General features: G+C 35.9%; 1 protein-coding gene across 1 annotated transcript; it reads left to right on the top strand.

Annotated features, from left to right (window-relative positions):
* The first annotated feature begins 12,091 nt into the window (after window positions 1–12,091).
* On the top strand, window positions 12,092–19,195 carry LOC110314333 (RNA polymerase II elongation factor ELL2-like). Its single transcript, XM_021188750.1, has 2 exons — window positions 12,092–12,099; window positions 17,296–19,195. The coding sequence occupies exons 1-2, from the start codon at window positions 12,092–12,094 to the stop codon at window positions 19,193–19,195; spliced, it is 1,908 nt and encodes a 635-aa protein (XP_021044409.1).
* The last annotated feature ends 3,054 nt before the right edge of the window (window positions 19,196–22,249 follow it).

The raw sequence follows: 22,249 nt of genomic DNA on the forward strand, positions 1-22,249 counted from the left end.
TTAAAAATTCAGGTGACAGCAGATGCTGGCAAGGTTGTGGAGAAAGAGCAACACTCCTCCATTGCTGGTGGGATTGCAAGCTTATCTATAAAACACACCTAAAATTTAGGGATCATTGTTAAATAAGTAGTAGAAATATGGTAATATCCAAAGGATGAGGGAATTTTCTGTGAGACTGTATATTCCCAGCAATGTCAAAAGCCACATCTATAAAGTCTCACCAACATGACTGCCTAAACATGAGCTAGACAAGAACAACAATAGACGTACTAAAATGGATGGGAGAAAGCTCATTATGCCTCAGATATAGACAAAGTACTAAAAGCAACTAAAGAATACCCCATACAGGAGGAAATGGTCTTTAGAGAAGAGCATACCAATGGGTTATCTAGTTCTCAATAGTCATTACACCACCTGAGCTGCTCATATTAAGAATATATATACTATCTCTTCATAGCAATAAAACCCTAAGACAAAAGTTGGTACCAAGGACTGGAGTATTGATGCAATAGGGTAGGGCTGGCCATGTTTTTGTTTAGAAGAAAGTGGATTTGATGACTTTGGTTTTGAAAGCAATGGAATGCTTTAAGTAGTACTTAATGGGTTATCCTAGGAGAAACATGGAAAACATTGGTGTTGTGAAAAGACACCATAGCTATGGTAACTCTTATAAAATAAAATATTTAATTGGGCTGGCTTCCATTTTCAGAGATCCAGTTCATTATCTTTATGGTAAGAAGCATGGCAGCATCCTAGCAAACATGGTACTGGAAAAGCCTAGAATTCTACATCTCGATCCAAAGGCAGCAACAGGAAACAATTCTACGTTGAGTGGAACCTGAATCTAGGAGCCCCAAATCCCACCTCCACAGTGACACACTTCCTCTCACAAGGACATACCTACTCCAACAAGGCCACACCTCCCAATAGTGCCATTCCCTTGGCCAAGAATATTCTAAGCATTACAACGTTGTTTCTTTTTCTCTCTCATTAGACATCAAACAGGCATCTAAATATATAATTAGGTAAATAATAACAAAAAACAGAATAAGATAACATCAATAAACAGAAGAAAAAGACACAAAGAAAAAAACACATGACACGGAACACATACAAAGGAAAAACAGACAAACACATTTAGAAACCTAGAAAACCCATTAAAAACAATATGCCAAGACAAAGACAAATTTCCAAAGATAATACTGAGCTTGTTCTGTGTTTGCCATTTGCTGGGCATGGTGTGATTTGCATACACAGAAAGAATCTCTTGTAAAAACTATGGTTTTTAATTTAATAATTTTTGTTGTTGCTGTTTTTTACTTATTTACTTACTACGGGAACAGCTATCAGTTGGAGATAGCTTCTGAGTTAGGAATGGGGGTTTGTATCTACTTACCCCCTTGGTGTTTGAACCCTATCTGGTTTAGACCTGTAGGTCTTGCATTTGTTTGCATCTACTGCAAATGAAAACTCCTCTCATAATAGATGATCAAAGTACCGATTTATGAGTGTATTAGAATATTATTAGGAGCCATTTTATTTTTAGTTTCCTTTAGCATAACAATATTTGATTTTCACCTAGAGCCATGGTGTATTAGTCAGGGTTCTCTAGCGTCACAGAACATACAGATAGTCTCTATATAGTAAAGGAATTTATTGATGACTTACAGTCTGCAGTCCAAATCCCAACAATGGTTCAGTAGTAGCTGTGAATGGAAGTCCAAGGATCTAGCAGTTGCTGAGTCCCACACAGCAAGAAGGTGAAAGAGCAAGAGCCAGACTCCCTTCTTCCAATGTCCTTATATGGTCCCCAGCAGAAGGTGTAGCCCAGATTAAAGGTGTGTGCCACCACACCTTTAATCCCAGATGGCCTTGGACTCGGAGATCTCCCTGTCTTAATCTTCTGGATTCAATCACCACTGTGTCTCAAGATCTCCATACCAAGATCCAGATCAGAAACTTCTATCTCCCAGCCTCCAGCTTAGGTTCACTGGTGAGCCTTCCAATTCTGGATTGTAGTTCATTTCAAATATAGTCAAGTTGACAACCAGGAATAGCCACTACACATGGACTATCTAATCTCAGGTTCTTAGATACTTAATCAGTGTTATGGAGTGAAACTTAATTTAAATTAAATAGTAGTTGGTTACTTTAACAAAATTTGTGCCACTATTTCATACCACACCCAAAAGACAGGTTACTACTCTCGATACAAGAGGTTGTAGCTTGGTTGCTGAGTAACTGGGCATACAAATACTATCTCTCAGATATTTCATGTTTTATACATGAAGAGTTTTTATTTGAGAATATTAGTTTGCTTGTCATGGTATTTCATAAAATGAAGTTAGATAAAATTCAGTGCCAGATTTATCTAAATTGAAAAAATGGGCTTTACTACTCTGTCAAGTAACCCACCTTACAATTTGAGACTCTGTGAGTGAGATGTTATTCATAATAGTGATTGTGCCCATATTAATATATCTTTCTTTACTTGCATGAATGTATAATAAAATATTGTATTTTATTTTTGTAGTGAGTACAACAATATAGAACTATTTAATAAGTATAGTTTCAAAATTCTCTCATGATGTATAATTCACTGTAGAACTGAAGGCTTCTAACAACCACAATTTGGTTCAATCAGTCCCAAGTTAACAGAGCCAAAATTGACTAATTCATTTTTGTCACTGTTGTCTCCTTAATCTTTCCTGTTTTCCTACACAATTCACTTCTTTTTTTCTCTTTTATTAATTTATTTGTTTATACTTCATATTTTATTACCCCTATTCACCTTCCAATTGTTCCACATCCCATACCTCCTCCCCACCCCCTGTCTCCATGTGGATGTCCCCACCCCACCTCCCACCCCACCTGACCTATAAACTCCCAGGGGCCTCCAGTCTTTGTACATCATCTCTGAATGAACACAGACCTAGAAGTTCTCCACCCTATGTGTGTTGGAGGCCTCATATCAGCTGGTGTATGCTATCGGCTTGGTGGTCCAGTATTTGAAAGGTCTCAGGGTCCAGATTAATTGAGAGTGCTGGTCCTCCTACATGATCGCCCTTTTCAGCTTCTTTCAGCCTTCCCAATTCAACAACAGGGGTCAGCTGCTTTTGTCCATTGGTTGAGAGCAAATATCTGCATCTGATTCTTTCAGCTGTTTTCAGCTATTTGTTGGATATTATCCTGAAAATATCATCCTAGGTGAGGTAAATCAGACCCAAAAGGACATGCATAGTATGTACTCACTAATAAGTGGATATTATAAAAAAAATTACAGAATACCCAAGATACGTCCACAGAACTCAAAAAGGTCAATAAGCTGAAGTACCCAAGTGAGGACTCCTCAGTCCCACTTGGGAGAGAGAAGAAAGCAATCACAAGTTGTGTGTGTGTGTGTGTGGGGGGTGGAACGAGGGACCTGGGAGGAAAAGTTGACAGGAGGGGGAGTGGGGGAAAGAGGGGAACCTGATCTGGTATTGGGTGAGGCAAAAAGACTGAAGATTTGCAGGCCAGCAGAAAGAATGGAAACAGGAAATAAGAGGTTGTGGGCACCCTCCAGAATGCACCAGAGACCTGGGAGATGAGAGACTCTCAGAATTCAAAGGGAGGGACCTTAGGTAAAATTCAGGAGAGAAGGGAGAGGGAAGTTATAGAGCCCACCTCCAGCAGGAAGACAGGATGTCAAGTGAGGGATGGGGTTGTGATCCCACAGTCATGTCTCTGACCCATCATTTTTCCTGTCTTAAAGAATTATAGGGATGGAAATGGAGAGGAGCCTGTGGAAAAGAAGGTCCAGCAACAGGCACAAAATGGGATCCAGGTCAATGGGAGGTACCAAGGCCTGACACTATCACTGAAGTTACAGAGCGCTCACAAAAAGGGACCTTCATTCCCCTCTGAAAGCAATTCACTTCTATTGTTTAGTTTATATAAATTACTAATGGTGGGAAATTCATTTAAGGTTTTCCCTGAAGAATATTTCATTAAAGATAAAACTTGTGTTTTAAAAAGTTCATTGATTTGTTTAGAAACATATTTAGGTTTACTTTTCCATAACTCCAGTTCATCTTTAGAAAATTATTATCTTGTCTGTCTGATGATAACAGGATTGTATGTGACATGCTTTATTGATCTGGTATTTTATGATATTTTATAATGTCTTCCGAATAAGTAATATCATTTTGCTATGATTCATTACTCAAAGATCTATTCATACCTAATGTTTACTGAGAAGGATCATAAATATATGAGATTATCATCTTCAATAACTTCATTTTGTAATGTTGGCACTTATATATGTGCAACTTTGAGCTTCTTGGACTATATCTATGACTATTGAATTATTGTGTTTCACCCAAACTCTGAATATAGACATTAGTGTGAGGGAATTAGCAAGGGGCTAGGAAAGTGGTAATCAATCTATATGGATTGCATCCCCTTTGAGGAACACATATCAGATATCCAAAATATCAGATATTTATGTTAGGATTCATAACAATTGAAAACTGCAATTATGAAATAATAATGAAATAATTTTATGATTGATAATCTCTATAGCATGAGGAACTGTATTAAAAAGGTATCAGCATCAGGAAGCTTGAGAACTACTGGGCTAAAATAAAATTCTTCAAGTGTAACAAACATTTTATTCTAGAAAAATTATCTTTTCTGGTTCTTAGACTCCTTTGTTATGATAGAAGTGAAGTGAAACGAACTAAGTTCTTTTGATCTGCAATTTTGTGAAAGTAATAAGTGAAGAAGGGAACTTCTAATATTCAAACCCCAAATTAAATGAGAGGCTAAAATATAATTTATCATTATACTTTTATTGCTACTGGCAAGACTTTTGTTGTACAGATTATGATTACAGTCATATATGTCCTCAGTTTGGGTACTTAATAGCTTTCTATGCAATCAGTATCTTGAATACACTTGCCAATGCTTATTTTTCTGCCAACATATGATGCCTTTTCAATGTACAAATATATGACTTCACTAATATATGAATATATACATATATTCCTATATATATGAATATATAAATATATTCATTTAAAAAATTAATCTACTAGATTAATAAAAATGCAATCTCAGATGAAACCACCAATAAAAACATTTATTAATATAAATGGACAATTTGTAAGTGCATGGAAGGTAGATTACAATATAGAAAAACAAAGGGACATTAAAGTAACTATAATGATTACAAACCAAAAGTCTACAATATATTAAATAATGTTCAAAGCTTATATTAGGCAGCTTGAGTCACTGAATAGTATGTTGTCATATTAAGGGGCTAGAGAAGTAGTTCTGTGGTAAGGAGCAGTGGTTGCTCTTCCATAGGCCTAGGTTCAGTTCCCAGCAACCACATGGCTGCTCCCAACTGTCTATAGCTCCAGTTCCAAGGATCTAACACCCTCACACAGACATACATGCTGGCGAAACACCAATATATAAGGAATAAAAAAAAGATTTGAAAAAATAAGAAGTGGTAGGTGAGTGTTTTCCTATTTTAGTATGGAAGCTTAACTATTAAAAATCTTAATGTTTTACAGGCAACTTCTACCTGACCCTAGGCATATTTGGTTTTTCAAGATACATCAACAGTGTTCTACATGCACCAGGTTCTATACACTAATGGATTAGGAATATACATACATATATATATATGTATATATGAAACTTTAATTTCTAACAGAATTTCATTTAATAACAGGACAAATTTGCACAACTGGAATCAATGCTTTGACACTGTATTTATAATGATAGGTCTTAAGTATAGCAATATTAATCAAATAGAAATTGAAAGTCAAATGAGCACCAATGTTTGTAATATATTTTAGAATACAAGATAATAACTGCTGTTTCAGAATCAGAGGGGTCTTCAATTTGGTCAATGGAGCCAACTACATGGTTCAGTGAGTAAAGACATTTGCTGCAGAGCTCAATAAACTTCATGAAATCCCTAGCACGTATAGCACCTCCACAGTTAACGTCTTACCTCTACAGAGAAGAGAGCTGACTCCTGCAGGTGAACCTCTTAGCTCTACAGAGATACCATAGCACAAATGTCTCCTGTCACAAAAAAAAAAAAAGTGTTGAAAAGTGTAGAAATGCAATGAATTTTCAAAGTTTAAATTGATCCAGTTACAAAATAATTTACTAGAAGACTGTGAGGAGCAAGAGCTGCAGCATGAACTACAAAGGTATTTTAGGAATGAAGGAAGAAACATGGGAACAGAAATTTCCCTTGAAATGTTTCTAAGCAGGCATGGTGACACATAGCACTCAGGAAGCAGAGGCAGGAATATCAGCAGTTCAAGGTTATATTTCATTACATAGCAAGTTGTTTTCCAGCCTGGACAAATGAAACACTCAAAAAATTAAATTAAAAAGCAAATAAGGGCTGGTGAGATGGCTCAGTGGGTAAGAGCACCCGACTGCTCTTCCGAAGGTCCAGAGTTCAAATCCCAGCAACCACATGGTGGATCATAACCATCCGTAACAAGATCTTGCGCCCTCTTCTGGAGTGTCTGAAGACAGCTACAGTGTACTTACATATAATAAATAAATAAATCTTAAAAAAAAAACAAATAAGCAATATTTTATATGCTGTACTAAAATTAAAAAATTAACAATCACAGGTGTGTACTTATGTTTTATTATATTCTCAAGACACTAAAAAAAATCTTCAGGAGACTAGAAAAAAATCTTAGAAAATAAACTTTAGTACATGGAAACAATTATCCATAAACTGGCAAAACTCTAAACTCATAAAAACAGCCACATAAGAATATCAAGGTAGGACTGGAGAGATGGCTCAAAGTTTAAGAGCACTGACTACTCTTCCAGAGGTCCTGAGTTCAATTCCCAGCAAACACATCATAACTCACAACCATTTATAATGAGATCTGGTGCTCACTTCTGGTGTGTCTGAGAGCTGCAGTGTATTCATATATATAAAATAATAAATAAATCTTTTTAAAAATAGCATAAAGGTACTGAATGAAAAGGAAAAGCCTCTTCATTGGAGAGCACTTTCTCTGAGTGACACTGTAGGTATATGAACCAGTCTAGGACAGACCTCATGTTCAAGAGTAGTTAACAAACATCATATAATGGTCTCAACAGGTTTTGTGTACTTTTACTTGGTTACAGTTTGGTGTAATTTGCAGGAGGTGGTGTGTTGTTTCATTTTCTTGTTGTTGTTGTTGTCATAGTGGGTTTTGTTTCATTTTGATAAAGAAATTAAAGTTGAATGGGTAGGGAGATGAAGATCTGGAAATTCTTGGAGAAGGAAAAAGGATATGATCAAAATATGTTGGAAATTTAAAATAGTTTTAAATAATAAAAATAACTTTCAATAAATAGGCAACTATTTTTTGAAAAGAAAAGCTTCTTCACACCAAAGAAAATATTCAAGTGAAAAGACAGTCTAGAAGATGAGAGAAAATTTTTTCTAGCTAAATATCTGAGAGAAGGTCAGGATGTAGAATACATAGAGAATTTTAAAAGTCAAATAACACTCTCTAGGTCAACAACCCAAAGAATAAATGTAAATGTACTCTCTCTCTCTCTGTCTCTCTCTGTCTCTGTCTCTCTCTCTCTGTCTCTGTCTCTCTCTGTTTCTCTGTCTGTCTCTGTCTCTGTCTCTCTCTGTCACTCTGTCTCTCTGTCTCTCTCTCTCATTTTTCAAGACAGGGTTTCTCTGTGTAGCCCTGGCTCTCCTGGAACTCACTCTGTCAACCAGGCTGGCCTCAAACTCAGAAATCCACCTGACTCTGCCTCCCAAGTGCTGGTATTGAAGGCACACACCACCACTGCTCTGCTAGACAGACAGTTCTCAAAAGACAACATACAAATCATTAAAGTACTTATGAAAAAAGTTCAGCAATCTCACCAATCAAGCCTAAATGTTAAAATTAATTTTAAAAATTAAAGTACATTGATAGTCTATCTTATTTCTGAAATGGTATCATTTTGAAAATGACAAGTCATACTAGAGATGCATAGGAAGGAGAACCCTCATATGTGTTGGCAGGATGCCACTATAGAAATTTCTCAAAACACTCAAAATAAACCACAATTTAACCTGGTTGCCCAGCTGAAGGACTCTAAAACCACCAAGGAGACATGGGGAGCTTGGTATTTGTGGAAGTGCTGTTCAGAACAACCAAGAAAACTACGTGCATGTTAATAGTTAGGTGCATAAAAATGTATATATAATGAAGTTTTAGTCACTTAGAGGAATGATATTACATTTTACGGGAGAGTGCAAGCAATAGGTAATTATCATATTAAGCAAAATAAACCAGGTTTAGCTTAGAACATCAAATATCCTATTTTCTCTTATTTGTGGATCCTTGATTTTATGTAAATACATTATATATATATATATATATATATATATACATATACATATATATATTTATTTATTAAAATGCCTTTTATTTTCTCTTTTCTATGCTACAATTTCATTTCATTCATTATTAATTATTTGCTTCATAGTTTATAATATTTTTTCCATTTTCTTTCACTTAGTAGTTCATGAAATTAAGATCTCCAGAGAAGAGTTTTCATTAAAAGACCCTATTTATTCCAACAGAAACACAACCTAAACATAAAAACATACATGCAGAGAACCATGAAATATCATAGTAAGATGATTAATCCAAAAGGTCATGATATCAATTACTTAATTAAAAGTTACTAAAATCTGAAAGTGAGGTTTAGCTTACATTGAGTACAATAAAGTGCAAGGAGGAAATAATTACTTAAATAGGAATTTTCAGCAAAAGGGAAAATACTAATTCTCTGACTATCCACAATGATTACAAATCAGATGATCCACATTGATAAGAAATGATTCTGCTTTGTTTAAAATATTAAAGGATGACTCTAATGTACTGTCTGATCAAGATATTACTAAAATGTTTCAATTGCTATCTGATGAAAAAGGCAAAAATATGTTTTCTCCAATGGAGTGTCACTTGGAATTTTTAAAATTTTTTTTGCATTTTTAATTGAATATTTTATTTATTTACATTTTAAATGTTATCCCCTTTCCTGGTTTTCCCTCTAGGAAACTGAGTGTCACTGGGAATTTCAACCATATTCCAAGGCAGGCCCATGCCCTGGAGTACTTGGCCAATCTAAATATTCTAAATGGAACCTTGTGGGAAGCCACATAACACCATTACAAGATGGCGCTGGCTACCGCTGGACACCGTCCACGAGTCCTGGTAAACAACCAATGTGTGCAAGTGCAAAAGGGTTTTCACGCCAAGTCACAGCTCATTCCGGAGCATGCAAATGAGGGACTGAAAGCAACACCAATCAGGTATGGCCACACCACTCCTAAGCCTATTTAACCAGTGCCAGTTTCGGGGCTCGGGGTCTTTAGCCTTCGCAATCAAACTCTCCCAATAAACGTGTGCAGAAGAATCCTGTTGTGGCGTCTACCTTGCTGGCGAGTTGGGCGTTTACAGAACCTTATGGTTTTGTGTGTGTGAGTGTGTATGAGTGTGTGTGTGTGCACGCGCGCATGCACACCACCATGAGATATGCTACATCATTAAGAGATTTTAAAAAAGAAATTTTAAAAATGTTCATAGATATGCCCAAATGCCAATTTGATCTAGAAAATTCCTTAATTGAGAGTCAGATTTCACAGGTGTGTTAAGTTTGTGCCAGCTTCACAAGAGAAACTAATCAGTAAAATCCATTCCTTCTCTATTGACACACAAGCTTGTCATTGTGAAACTATATAAACATTCCTTTCTTGTTCATTACCAAGATCTCATGTTAATACCAAAATGTATAGTATAAAATTAAAACTCCCATAGTCCTTTAAAATTCCATTTCTCTAGAAGCTCACTGTCCAAAAAAAAATAAAAAAATAAAAAATTGCTTATCTATGGGGTCCTTTAAATTGGAAAAAAATTCCACATTTTCTTATTTAAGAAAAGAAGAAGCAGGGAACAAAAATAATCAGATCAAAGCCAAACCTCAAATCCAGCAAAGTAAATTAAATTGAGTACCTCAATGTAAGATTCTGAGACTCAGTTTTCTAGGCTCCACAGGGCTTCAAGTAGCCCTATTTCTTCATCTCTGCCAGATGTAGTATATAGTCTTAGTACATAACTCTTAGGGTTATTATAGCTCCTTTGTTATCCTCTTTGGTGGTTGTGTCATGCCTTTAGTGTTTCGAGTATCCCTTGTTCTCCATTGAAACTTAGTGGACCTTTACCAGTGTCCTTTTTTGGCATCTCTTTAGGGACTTGGACTGTGGACTATGGTGCCTTATCTGATCTTCATTAACAAGCTTGTAGCTTTCCTGTCTCCAAAAGCAGTACTGCATTGGAGACTCTAATACATTGCCAAGTTCAAAGTCAGCTTGAGATGCAGTCTTGGCCACTTGGACCACAGCTTCTGTGTTTTCAGCCTGGGGAGGCACTGCCTTTCCCAGAGTTAAGCTCACAGTGCTGATCTCTTATTAATCACAGCTGGATTTTCTTTTTTGTTTTGTTTTGTTTTTTGTTTCACTTTTTCACTCCAGATGACTAACCATCTTTGTCCCACTAAAGCAATGTTTTACTTCTGTGGCATTTACCTTTTGTTATTCACAGCTGAGCCTGCATACCTCACTTACAAGCAACTGTATTCTTAAACTAAAATATCACATAAAAAATCCAATAGAGTCCTTGCTCCCCTCTGAAACTTTACAAGCAAAACCTCCAGTGTCTGTATTTCCTTCAGCATTCTTATCTTCTAAGCTCCCGTGAATGCCCTCATTAAACTCTGAAAATTCAAAAGCTTTTCCAGCTCAAAATTATTGTTGCCAACATTCTTCCCAAAACAACTTGGACAAGTTCATCACAGCAACACAGCAACATCCCACTTTTTCTAGCATTAATTTTCTGTTCTAGTTTATTTTTCTGCAACTCTTATAAACTATTCTAATAGAAGTATGGGAGGGATAGGTTCATGTAGTTTAAGATCACAATACACCATTGAGGTAAGCTGGGATAGCAACTCAATGCATGAGCCTGGAAGCAAGAACTACAGAAGAAAGCTGCCTAACAACTGATTCTTTAGGCTCATGCTCAGTCAGATTTCTTTTATACGTAAGCCTGAGCTGTATAAGAAATCTGACTGAGAATGTACCAACAAGATTGTCCTGGGTACTCTTACATCAGTTAATAATCAAGAAAATGCCCTATAGTTGTATCCATTGGGAAATCTGATTCAGGCAATTCTTCAATTGACTTTCCGTCTTCCTAGGTCTTGCATCAAGGTGACAATAAAAACTAACCAGTACATTTAGTTAGTTCAATGCATAGTGTGAGCAAGAGCCACAGACTGGTAGAATTAACTCTAAGTAGACTATTTCAGCCTAGAGGATTCTCTGGAATTAAATCAAGGCACTGAGTTGCTGTGGAGATAGCAGTGATCATAGATCAACTTTCAAAGCCAGGTCACAGGCACCAAACTGCCAAAGGGAAAGAACAACATAGAGTCTTTGGGGCTGGACTTCTATTCATTCTTGGATTCATATTTTTTTTTATTATTTATAAACCACCTAGTCTATTATTGGTATAGCAGTTCTAATTAAGATATCCACCTTGATTTATAAAGACCCTTAAAATAAAACAAAAATCCATAAAGAGTTGGAATGATGGCTGAGAGGTTAAGAAAACAAGATCTTCTAGAGGATTCCAGTTCAATTCTCTAGACCAAAACTGTGGCTCCCAACAACCAACAACTTCAGTTCTGGGAAATCCAACTCTATATTCTGGGCAGCATGTATGCAAGCACCTATACATATAAAATATAATTAAAACCTTAGAACAGCAACCAAAATACTGATTTGACAGGGCTGTAGGAAAGTAATATTCTTAAGGAAATTGAAGTTTTACTTTAAGATAGAGAATGTTAGAGGAGATTAGTGATTGTGGTGTCAGAGTTCTAGAAGCACTAATATGTTGTTAGTTACACAGCAAAGGACATTAAGTGCAGTGTGAAGGCACATCACAGAGAATATACTGCTCCAGAAAGCTCATAACCTAGATGGTGACCAAAAACAATGGACAGGTAAGAAAAGTGTAGACCTATTTCTAAATTTGGCTGGATCTCACAGGTGTTGAAAAGCAACAACAGTGATTTGAATTTGTGTTTACGAAGTTCCTTCTTTGTTTGACTCTGAAAACAGAACATGTGCTGTATAATAGATACCAGTGAGATCTAAGACACCTCCTATAAATGTCTCCTTCTTTAACACATAAAATTGCTCAAAGTTTGGGTATCAATGATATTGTTAGTTTACACAGGCTATCTATAGTGATCAAAGCTATGTTTTGAGACACTATCAAACTGGGAGCTAGTGTTGTACAAAAGTTGGTATACATGTTTCATAGTACATGAGTTGGATTGATTAATAAAGATTCATCATTCTCAATGTTACAGAACACAGTGATTTCTCATAAGTTATATTAGTGTTCTTATAAATGGAGCGCCAAACAGATATTTATGCACTTTTGACATAACAGCACAAACTATCAAGATACAACCTGTGAATCAGAAAGTAACTTCTTATCAGACACCAAATGGTATCCAGACAAAACTATCATGTGATGTTGGAGGAAAAATTGTTCAAGGTCCTTCAAACATGTGGGTGGCAGCATTTTATATGTTATTCTTATTTGCCCTCACAATCCCTTCTAAGATAAGCATTTAATGTACTAGTAACAATGTGGCAAAGTAGACCTCTTCAAAAATAACAAAATTTTACATATTTTAAAATATGTTTTATTGCCTATGCCCTGGACTACTTGCTGCCTGACCCTACCTGCCCTTGGGAGTTAGAGTTGAGGTGTTGCTGAGTCAACTTCCAGAAATAGGTGAGAAAAGCCCCAGCAAGCTCTCTGACACTGCTGTTAGCTCCTTTAATACTCTCCACCCACACCCCTATTAATCCTAAGAAAGCATTTCTTTTAAATAGCAGTTCCTGATTGGCTGATATTGTCTGTATCAGCAATCCTTGGTCTCTCAGGCAGTCCTCAATTGGGTCCTCCTGCAGGAGATGATTTGCCTCTGTGCAGCCCCCAGTGTTTACACAGAGGTGGCTCCACCATTCCTGCAACAATATTTTAGTCACTAGATTAATGGAGAGTTTATTAGAAATAAGTTCAATAATTTGAACAAATTTGCATTAAGGTTCATGCAATCAGGTCAGTTCTTCACTCAAAATTATGTTATATAACTCTTGTCATTCTTTGTCTTTTTATACTTTGGTAGCAAGTTTTGATGGTTGATGAAATGAAACTTGAGTATTCACTATATGAGAAACAATTTTATGTACCAAGATATATATTTTACATAATTACTTCATACTTTGAAATATAGTCCTTTGTTGTCATGTAATTTAATTTTATGTTTACTTATGATATATACAGAATATACCCATATTATAAAGGAAAATTTTGATGGAATATCTTTACTATAATTTTGACAAGTTGTATATTGTGATGCTTCTATAACAGTCTAGCATGTATCCACATAATAGTTTTCTTTATCCTCTAGTAGGTTTTGTTACTTTGCACATTGTCATCTATTTGTCTAGACCTTCTGCTAGTTCCTCACTTTCCTTATTATTGCTGTTTCATATTCTATTATTAGGTAAACAAACTCTCCATTCTCATTATCATTTGCAAATTCTTTTAATTCTTCTTAGAATAGTTTTGGTAGACTTAAATAAAATCCTTGTTGAATTTTTTAATATGTAAAAGATTGTAGATATAAAGATAGGGAATATATCTTATTTCTGTGTATATTTACTAAGGATCTTTATAAAATAGCATTCATGAATGCACCAAGATATGATATTGCTGCGTTTACTTCTGCATTGCATTGGTTTTATGTTACCTTTGCATCAGTTATTTCATTCTCTTATTTTATAGAGGTGTACTTTAAAATTATAGGAGCATGGAAAATATTAAAGAGGAATGAAACATTTCTCTGACATTAATATACTCATATACTTCTTGATATGGTAGCACTATAACTTTGGCTTAAGAAATGCATAAAGTACTGCTAGTCATTCTTTTGACTTTTAAATAGTAATTTAAAAATTACTATTCCTATGCATCTATTTCTTAAATAGTATATATTAGGAACAAAAATGACAAAGGTAAATAAAATTGTCCATAAATTAGTTTCTATGGTTCTAAAGGTTAATTTGTATTACAGTTAATAAAATTTGTGTAAGATTCTTTGGGATAATAATGAAGGAAATTATTCTTTTTAATGAGTGATAGAGCTTACAAATGAACTTAGCTTTGAACTAGATTTCTAATACTGGACAGGAACTTAGCAGACTATACTTATCAAGAGTGAGACTTAACAGTAAATATAATTGAAATATTAATTTGTTAAAGTACTGACTTCTTATGTATTTGAGAGATAACTCTAGCTACTAGAGTCAAAGCAATGTAAATAATGAAAAAACCCAATCCCTTATTAAATTCATGCCATGGCCAAATTAACTTACATGAAACAAAAGACCAAATGTAATCTCATTCCAGGTAGTAAATGTGCTCTGTATAAGACAATTGAAAGAGAGTTCTGCAGTGATTGTGAGTGTTAGGACACTATCTTAAGTAGAATGGTTTTATAAAGACTCTAAATAAAGAAGAAAGGATAATGGAAAAAAATGTAAGTGAGAAAAAGGGATATTAAGTGTCTTAGTGAGGGTTTCTATTCCTGCACAAACATCATGACCAAGAAGCAAGTTGGGGAGGAGAGTGTTTATTCAACTTACACTTCCATACTGCTGTTCATCACCAAGGAAGTCAGGACTGGAACTCAAGCAGGTCAGGGAGCAGGAGCTGATGCAGAGGCCATGGAGGGATGTTCTTTACTGGCTTGCTTCCACTGGCTTGCTCAGCTTGCCCTCTTATAAAACCCAAGACTACCAGCCCAGAGATGGCACCACCCACAAGGGGACCTCCCTCCTTGATCGCTAATTGAGAAAATGCCTTATAGCTGGATCTCATGAAGGCATTTCCTCAACTGAACCTCCTTTCTCTGTGATAACTCCAGCTGTGTCAAGTTGACACAAAACTAGCCAATACAATTGANCCCTTGTCAAATTGACACACAAACACATCATTAGTAAGCCTCAACCCTTAGTTCTTATTCATCCCCAAGATCTTAAATGACTTTAAAAGTCCCACAGTCTTTACATATTAAAAGTTCAATCCCTTAAAAATATCCCTTATCTGTTAAAATACAAAGTACTTTAAAACTCAAAGTCTCTTAACTGTGGGTTTCACTAAAAAACTTCCCCAAAGAGGGAAAATTATCAGGGCACAGTCACAATCAAAAGCAAAAATCAATCTCCAACCGTCCAATGTCTGGGATCCAACTCACGATCTTCTGGGCTCCTCCAAGGGCTTGGGTCACTTCTCCAGCCATGCCCTTTGTAGCACACACCTTGTCTTCTCGGCTTCAGTTTCAGCTGCTTGTACTTCACTGCTGCTGCTGTTCTTGGTGGTCATCTCACGGTACTGGGATTTCCAAAACACTGCTTTCTTCCACTGTAACTTGGCTTCAACAATAGCCTCTCATAGGCTCTCTTCATGATGTCAAGCCTCAACACCTTTGCATGACCCCTTCAGTCCTGGGCCATCAATTGCAACTGAGGCTTTACCTTCACCAATGGCCTTCCATGGCCTCTCACAGTTCTTCGATGGCCCCAGTTGCTCTGCATGACCCCTTCATGCCTTCAAACAAGTACCACCCAAGTAACTCTTACACATTACCAAATCCAGTCACAGCACAAGGTACAACCTTGGCCATCTCTGGAACACAGCCTCTGTGCTCTCAGAAAACACTNCCCAGAAGATGTCACCTCAGTGATGCTGGTCTCTTCTTAATCACTGCAAATTTCTTATCTCCAGCTAAGCAGCATCAATAGTCCCAGTAAGGAAAAGGTTTCATTTTAGTGGTTCTGGTATCTTGTTAATCACAGCTGATTCTTCAGCCCCAGCTAACCAGAACCACAGAATCTTCACAATCCAAAATAGCAATGGCCCTGAAAAGTCTTTAATTTTCCCTCTGAAATTTTACAAGCCAGGCCTCCATCTCCAGCACTGTTTTCAACATTATCTTCCAAGCTCCTACACAACATTCAACAGAGCTCTTAACACCGAATGGATCTTCTATCCCAAAATTCCAAAGTCTTTCCACAGTCCTCCCCCCAAACATGGTCATGTTGTCAAAGGAATATCCCACTATGCTGGTACCAATTTGTCTTAGTCAGGGTTTCTATTCCTGCCCAAACATCATGACCAAGAAGCTAGTTGGGGAGGAGAGGGTTTATTCAGCTTACACTTCCATACTGCTGTTCATCACCAAGGAAGTCAGGACTGGAACTCAAGCAGGCCAGCAATCAGGAGCTGATGCAGAGGCCATGGAGGGATGATCTTTACTGGCTTTCTTGCTTGCTTGACTTGCTCAGCCTGCTCTATAACAGAACCCAAGACTACCAGCCCAGAGATGGCACCACCCACAAGGGGACCTCCCCCCTTGATCACTAATTGAGAAAATGCCTTACAGCTGGATCTCATGGAGGCATTTCTCCAACTGAAGCTCCTTTCTCTGTGATAACTCTAGCTGTGTCAAGTTGACACAAAACTAGCCAGTATATTAAGTAAAAGACTGATAGAAGAACAATTATGAAGCAAAACAATCCCCTTTACTAGTGATGGGGAATTAAGAATTAAAAATAAGCACCTCTAAATTATTTTTATCTGTTATTAATAATACAAATTTTACAGTCTTAGATTAGTTCCTGTGAATAGTCTAAGCTCCAATCCCACAAAATTCTCAAAAGGTTTCTTGCAAGACAGACTAAGTGTAGCATAAAATTGATTTAATCATGTTACAGAGAAACCTTTTCCTATGGTTTCCAAAAATCTGTAGATGCTCTTGATTGCACTATCAAGAACCTTTACTTGAATTTTACATATAGAACTCAGAGAATAACATATAATTTTCAGTTTGAGCTAAGAGAATCACCTGAAGAAAGGCTATAAAGATGAAAGTTAAATCAAAGATTTTTACAACCAATTTTACCTTCTCCAAATTTTCCTCAGTCAGCTATTTCTCTTATTTGTTCAAATACAATAAAAGTCTTCTGTTAGTAGATTTTTATAAATAAAAGTAATAATAGTTTATATATGCTAAGGAGACTAAAATCATTTTTCTTTCAAACTTTAATCTTTACAGATATGACCATTTGACTGCCTTTGCAGGCAGAGCAACAGGAAAAATTGTACACCCAGAAGGACAGATGCCTGTGAAGGATGCAGACAACAGAGACCCAGGGCTAGTCAATGTCAGTAGGCTGCCTACAGGGATTTCAAGACCAATCTTCAAGGCGAGTCCCATATATCAGAACAGTAAGCATCCATCCCCTTCTCAAGCATCGCAGTTCCAAGGATTTCAACAGCTTAACAAAATCACACCAAACCATTCATCTACAGACATAAAAACATTTAACTTTCAATTATCTAATATGAGTAATGATAGCCAACAAGAGAAAATTGGGAATCCCCAACCAAATATGTCAAACTCCCGCGCACAATTCAACTGCCTACAATCAATTCAAGACAAAATGACAGTGAGTAGAGCTGGCAGCTCTGTTCAGATGACTCCAGAGAAAATGACAGAAGCAGAAGAGAAATCCCGCAATGCATGGAAGAATATTAAAAAATCCTATGCACAGAAAAAAAAGCCAGCACAAAAAGTACCTCATTTTGTTCCTGATCAAGCACCCGAGGGGAAAAGAACAACCCCCCACAATCCTGCACATGCCATCCGAAAGTCAAGGATGATCTATGGTGTCCATATGAGGTCATTTAGGGATCGGGTAATTCATTTACTGGCACTGAAAGACTACAAGAAATCGGAACTTCTCGTTCAACTGCAAAAGGACGGTATCAAAATAAATGACACCAGTTTTCTTGGAAAAATTCTTCTGCAGGTGGCTAATTTGAATGCCACTACTTTGTCTTATACTTTAAAAGATAGTATCTTCAAAGAGGTCCAGAGAGATTGGCCCGGTTATAATAAGGAAGACAAGCAGTCACTGGATTTGGTGCTTTCCAGGAAACTGCATCCATTTCACAATGCCACCAAGGCCACCTATAGCAAAGAAGCATCTGTAGTTTCTAAAACAGATGATACATCATCCTCAAAGGATCACTTTCTCCATTTATCTGGTATTGACACTTTAATTAAAAATAAAGGAGGACTCTGTTCCCCTAAATCTGCTGTGTCATTAGCATCGAAAAGCCATGGAAACAGTGAGAAGTCAGTGAATCTGCAGTGTTCTGCAGCTACTACCAAATATATCCCTTTGCCACTGCCTACCTCTCACCTGCCAATTTCGAATTCACCACAGCTCAGGAAATCCAATCGTAATGTTCACAGTGCTCCACAAAGATCTGAGAGTAGACACCCATGTGACAGGGTCCACCATGATGGCAGCACGGTTGAAAAGGAAATGAATAAATGCACATCTTCAGAAACCTCATCCTGTACTTCTGCTCAAAAAAAGCATTCAAAGCCAATAGATATGATGCAGCATTTCATGCCTGAGAAGTTCAAATGTGCATTTGCAAAGCGAAAAACAACCATCCCAATTTACATTACCAGCATGAAGGAGAAACCGAAGATTGATTTTAATAAACAAGATGAAACTATGAAGTCAAATTCCAACAAAGAAATTAAAATGGCTTTTGCTGATTCTGGAAGGCTCGGCACTACATCTGGAACTCCAGAGTATTTGTCTAATTATACCGTTATAGTTTCCTCTGACCAACGTCAGTGTTATGAGAAGGAATTCTGGGCAGATTATAGTGAATATCAGGCCATGTATGACAAGATACAGATTTCATGTACACCAATCATTGACCTAGATTCAGAAAGGAAGGGATTTTCCCCAGGATCAAAAGAATACCAAGATATTACTAAAAAAATCTCAGTAGAATATCAGAAATTGCGTCAGCTTAATCCTAAATTTTGTAAAGAAAAAAATAGATGTGTGTTTCTTTACAACAAGCTGGTTCACATTAAAAAATTAATAAATGATTTTGACCAGCAAGGAATAAAGTCAACACAGTAATGGAGTGTTTAGACAAGAATAAGTTTTGTTTACTGAAATTCCCTATAACTTGCTCCAAGATTCTAAAGGGATAGTACTTGCCATTTTTAAAAATACTTGTAACACTATTTAATTTGTCTTTATACTCCTTTTGTGATTTCCTACAATTTTCAAGTTGCATCATATGGTTCTTTAACCACCAATATTTTTGTGTCCACTACATATCCCATATTATTGTAAACCCAATGTCTATGAAATAAAATTGTACACATATGAAAATAAAATGAGCAAGTTAAAATGCATTTGGATAAACAGACTTTTTTTGACAGTATTAATTCAAGTTCAAATAGAGGCTTAGAAATTATTTGTAGTACTTCTTTATATTCTGTGATAACATGAGTTACATAGTTAAACACCTAAAGATTTCGAACTACTGAGGCTATCTTAGTGTTAAAATTGCCAAGGGTAAATGGCATGGTAAGCAATACTTGGGAGAGGAAAGAGTTTATTTGACTTACACTTCCATGAAACTATTAATTCTTTAAAAAACTTATTTTAGAGGTATATCTTCTAACACTGAATCTTAAGATCCTGTTATAAGATGAACAATATCAATAGAGGTTTATTGGAAGAAAATAAGCCAAAGTAAACATGATTGCACTCATACATCTAAAATGAAATAATTGAACATTTAGAATTTTATATTTCATGAACATATTCTCTGACATATAAATTAATAGCATATTTATATTATTGTTCTTTCTATAGACATGACTTGTTTGTCTATTTTCTTTTTTTTTATTCTCTCACAGAATACATCCAGATTGTAGCCGATTCTCCCTCCATTCCTCCCAATACCCTACCTCTACCCACCCAAACTCCTTCCCTCTCCTCTAAATCTACTGCTTCTTGGTTTCCCTTCAGAAAAGAGCAGGACAACCAGGGATATCAACTGAACTCAGCATAACAAGATACAATAATACTAGACCCAAATCCTCATATCAAAATTGGGCAATGTAACCAGGTAGGATGAAAAGGGTTCCAAGAGCAGGTAAAGGAGATATCTCTGTGTAACCCTGACTTTCCTGGAACTCCTAGAACGTGAATATTGAAGACTTATACCTTTTGTTTAGTTATTTTAGGATCAGTATAAAACAACACCAACAATTCCTTAGTTTGTGACTAATTAAATCCTTCCCCCCTCTTAAAATTACAACAATATTTTCAGTCATTGAATGAAACTATTAGAATATTGTCATGCTAGGATCATTAAAAGTAAGGATGTATTCAGACTAAATATTTGTTTATTGGCAATTGTATTTATATCCTATAAGAAATAACATTAAAATTATCTATATACTTAACAAAATATCTGTGCTGTTTCTGAAAGGGCTAGATAGTTTATTTTGCTTGACAAGCCATATACTTTGACCTTATTTTTCAAAGATGAGATTTTAAGTCAATGTCATTCAACCTTTATATATTTAGTTCAAGATGCTTTACACAAGAGTCCAACTTCTGAAGTCTATTTGTGCATCTCACAGTTCATATTTAACCTACCTGAGGATTTCTTCAACGACAAATAATTTATCTGAAAGTAGAGTGCATATCTCTTTACGGTATTTTCGCAGCTATATGTAGTGAATGAGATCCTCTTCAGAAGGAAAGGTAGGGAGTGTCACTACTTAACAATACAAATAGTGAGATGAAATATAAAGACTATATAGCTATTAAATCCATGAAATTCTGATATATAACAAAGACAAATAACAATAAACTTCATTGATTATAATACTTCTGGGTCTCCTTTGTCAACAACTCATAGAGAAATATACTATACCTAGAACTGGGGTGTTTAAGAATTATTAGCTTCTGAGATAGATATTATCAAATTACCAAAACGTTTAATGTGTCTCTTTAAAAGATTTTAAGTCATATTTTTTACTTTTTGTAGTAGTGGGCTTTCAAACTTTTCCATATATCATTAGTTGTGTTTAATTCCCTTTTCAACCTCCACTTTTCCCCTTTAACCCCATTCCTATCACCATTTATAACCTTTAGTGTATCCCCCTACTCCGCTATAGTTTTATATCATATGTGTTTCACTTCCTTCTTCCCAAAGACATTATTCCATACAGGAAGATCTCATGAATCATTTCTCATTCCCTGGCAAATATATACATTTAGTCCAACTTAAGCATAGAAATCTAAAAATTTCGAATTTAGAAACCATACATGAAAAAGAACTTATCAAATTTATCTTTCTGGGACTAAGTTATCTCATTCAGAATAATTTTTCCAACTTCATTACTTTGCCTAAAATTTTCATTTTTATTTAGTACTTAACAGAATTCCATTTTCCATGTATATTTACAAGCTAGTGTGTCTATTTAGTCTTGTGCCTAAGTGCATATGTTGATTGCCGTAACTCTTCCAATAAGGATGGTGCCTCACAAAATTTACCCTGATCATGAAGGCAAGTCAACTGATATTGCTATTATACAGGTTTTTATTTAAGCAATCCCATTATTTAATTGCTTGGGTGAAGTTTCTCTGACATGTCTAGAAGGCAGAATCTCACAACGGACATCCTAATTCTCTGGCTCTTACAAATTTTCTGCTTTCTTTTCCAATATGTTCTCTAACTTAAGTGTAAGATTTGTGTTGTAGATGTGTCAGTTGGGGATAGACAACTCACTATTGTTATTCTCTGCAGTTTGACCAATTCTGAATCTTTGTAATAGACTTTATCTGTTACAAAAGAAGCTTCTTTGATGATGAGTTAAAGCTATACTTTTTTTTTTCAATTTTTATTAGGTATTTACTTCATTTACATTTTAAATGGAGTTAAAGCTATACTTAACTATAGGTATAGGATCAATGACCTCTCTAACCATAGGTACTTTGTTAGGTTTACAGTGCCAGACATGATTTCCTTCCTCTTGAGCAGATTTTAAATCTGATTTTACAGCTGCTGGTTATGCCTATGATAAAAGTGTCATTATTGAACCATAGGAGGTATCTTGCTGGTCATTTGAGAGTCTTAAGATTAGCTACTACGTAGGACTATCAGTT

This window comes from Mus pahari, chromosome X (genome assembly GCF_900095145.1).
Source record: "Mus pahari chromosome X, PAHARI_EIJ_v1.1, whole genome shotgun sequence".
NCBI classification, from domain to species: Eukaryota; Metazoa; Chordata; class Mammalia; order Rodentia; family Muridae; genus Mus; species Mus pahari.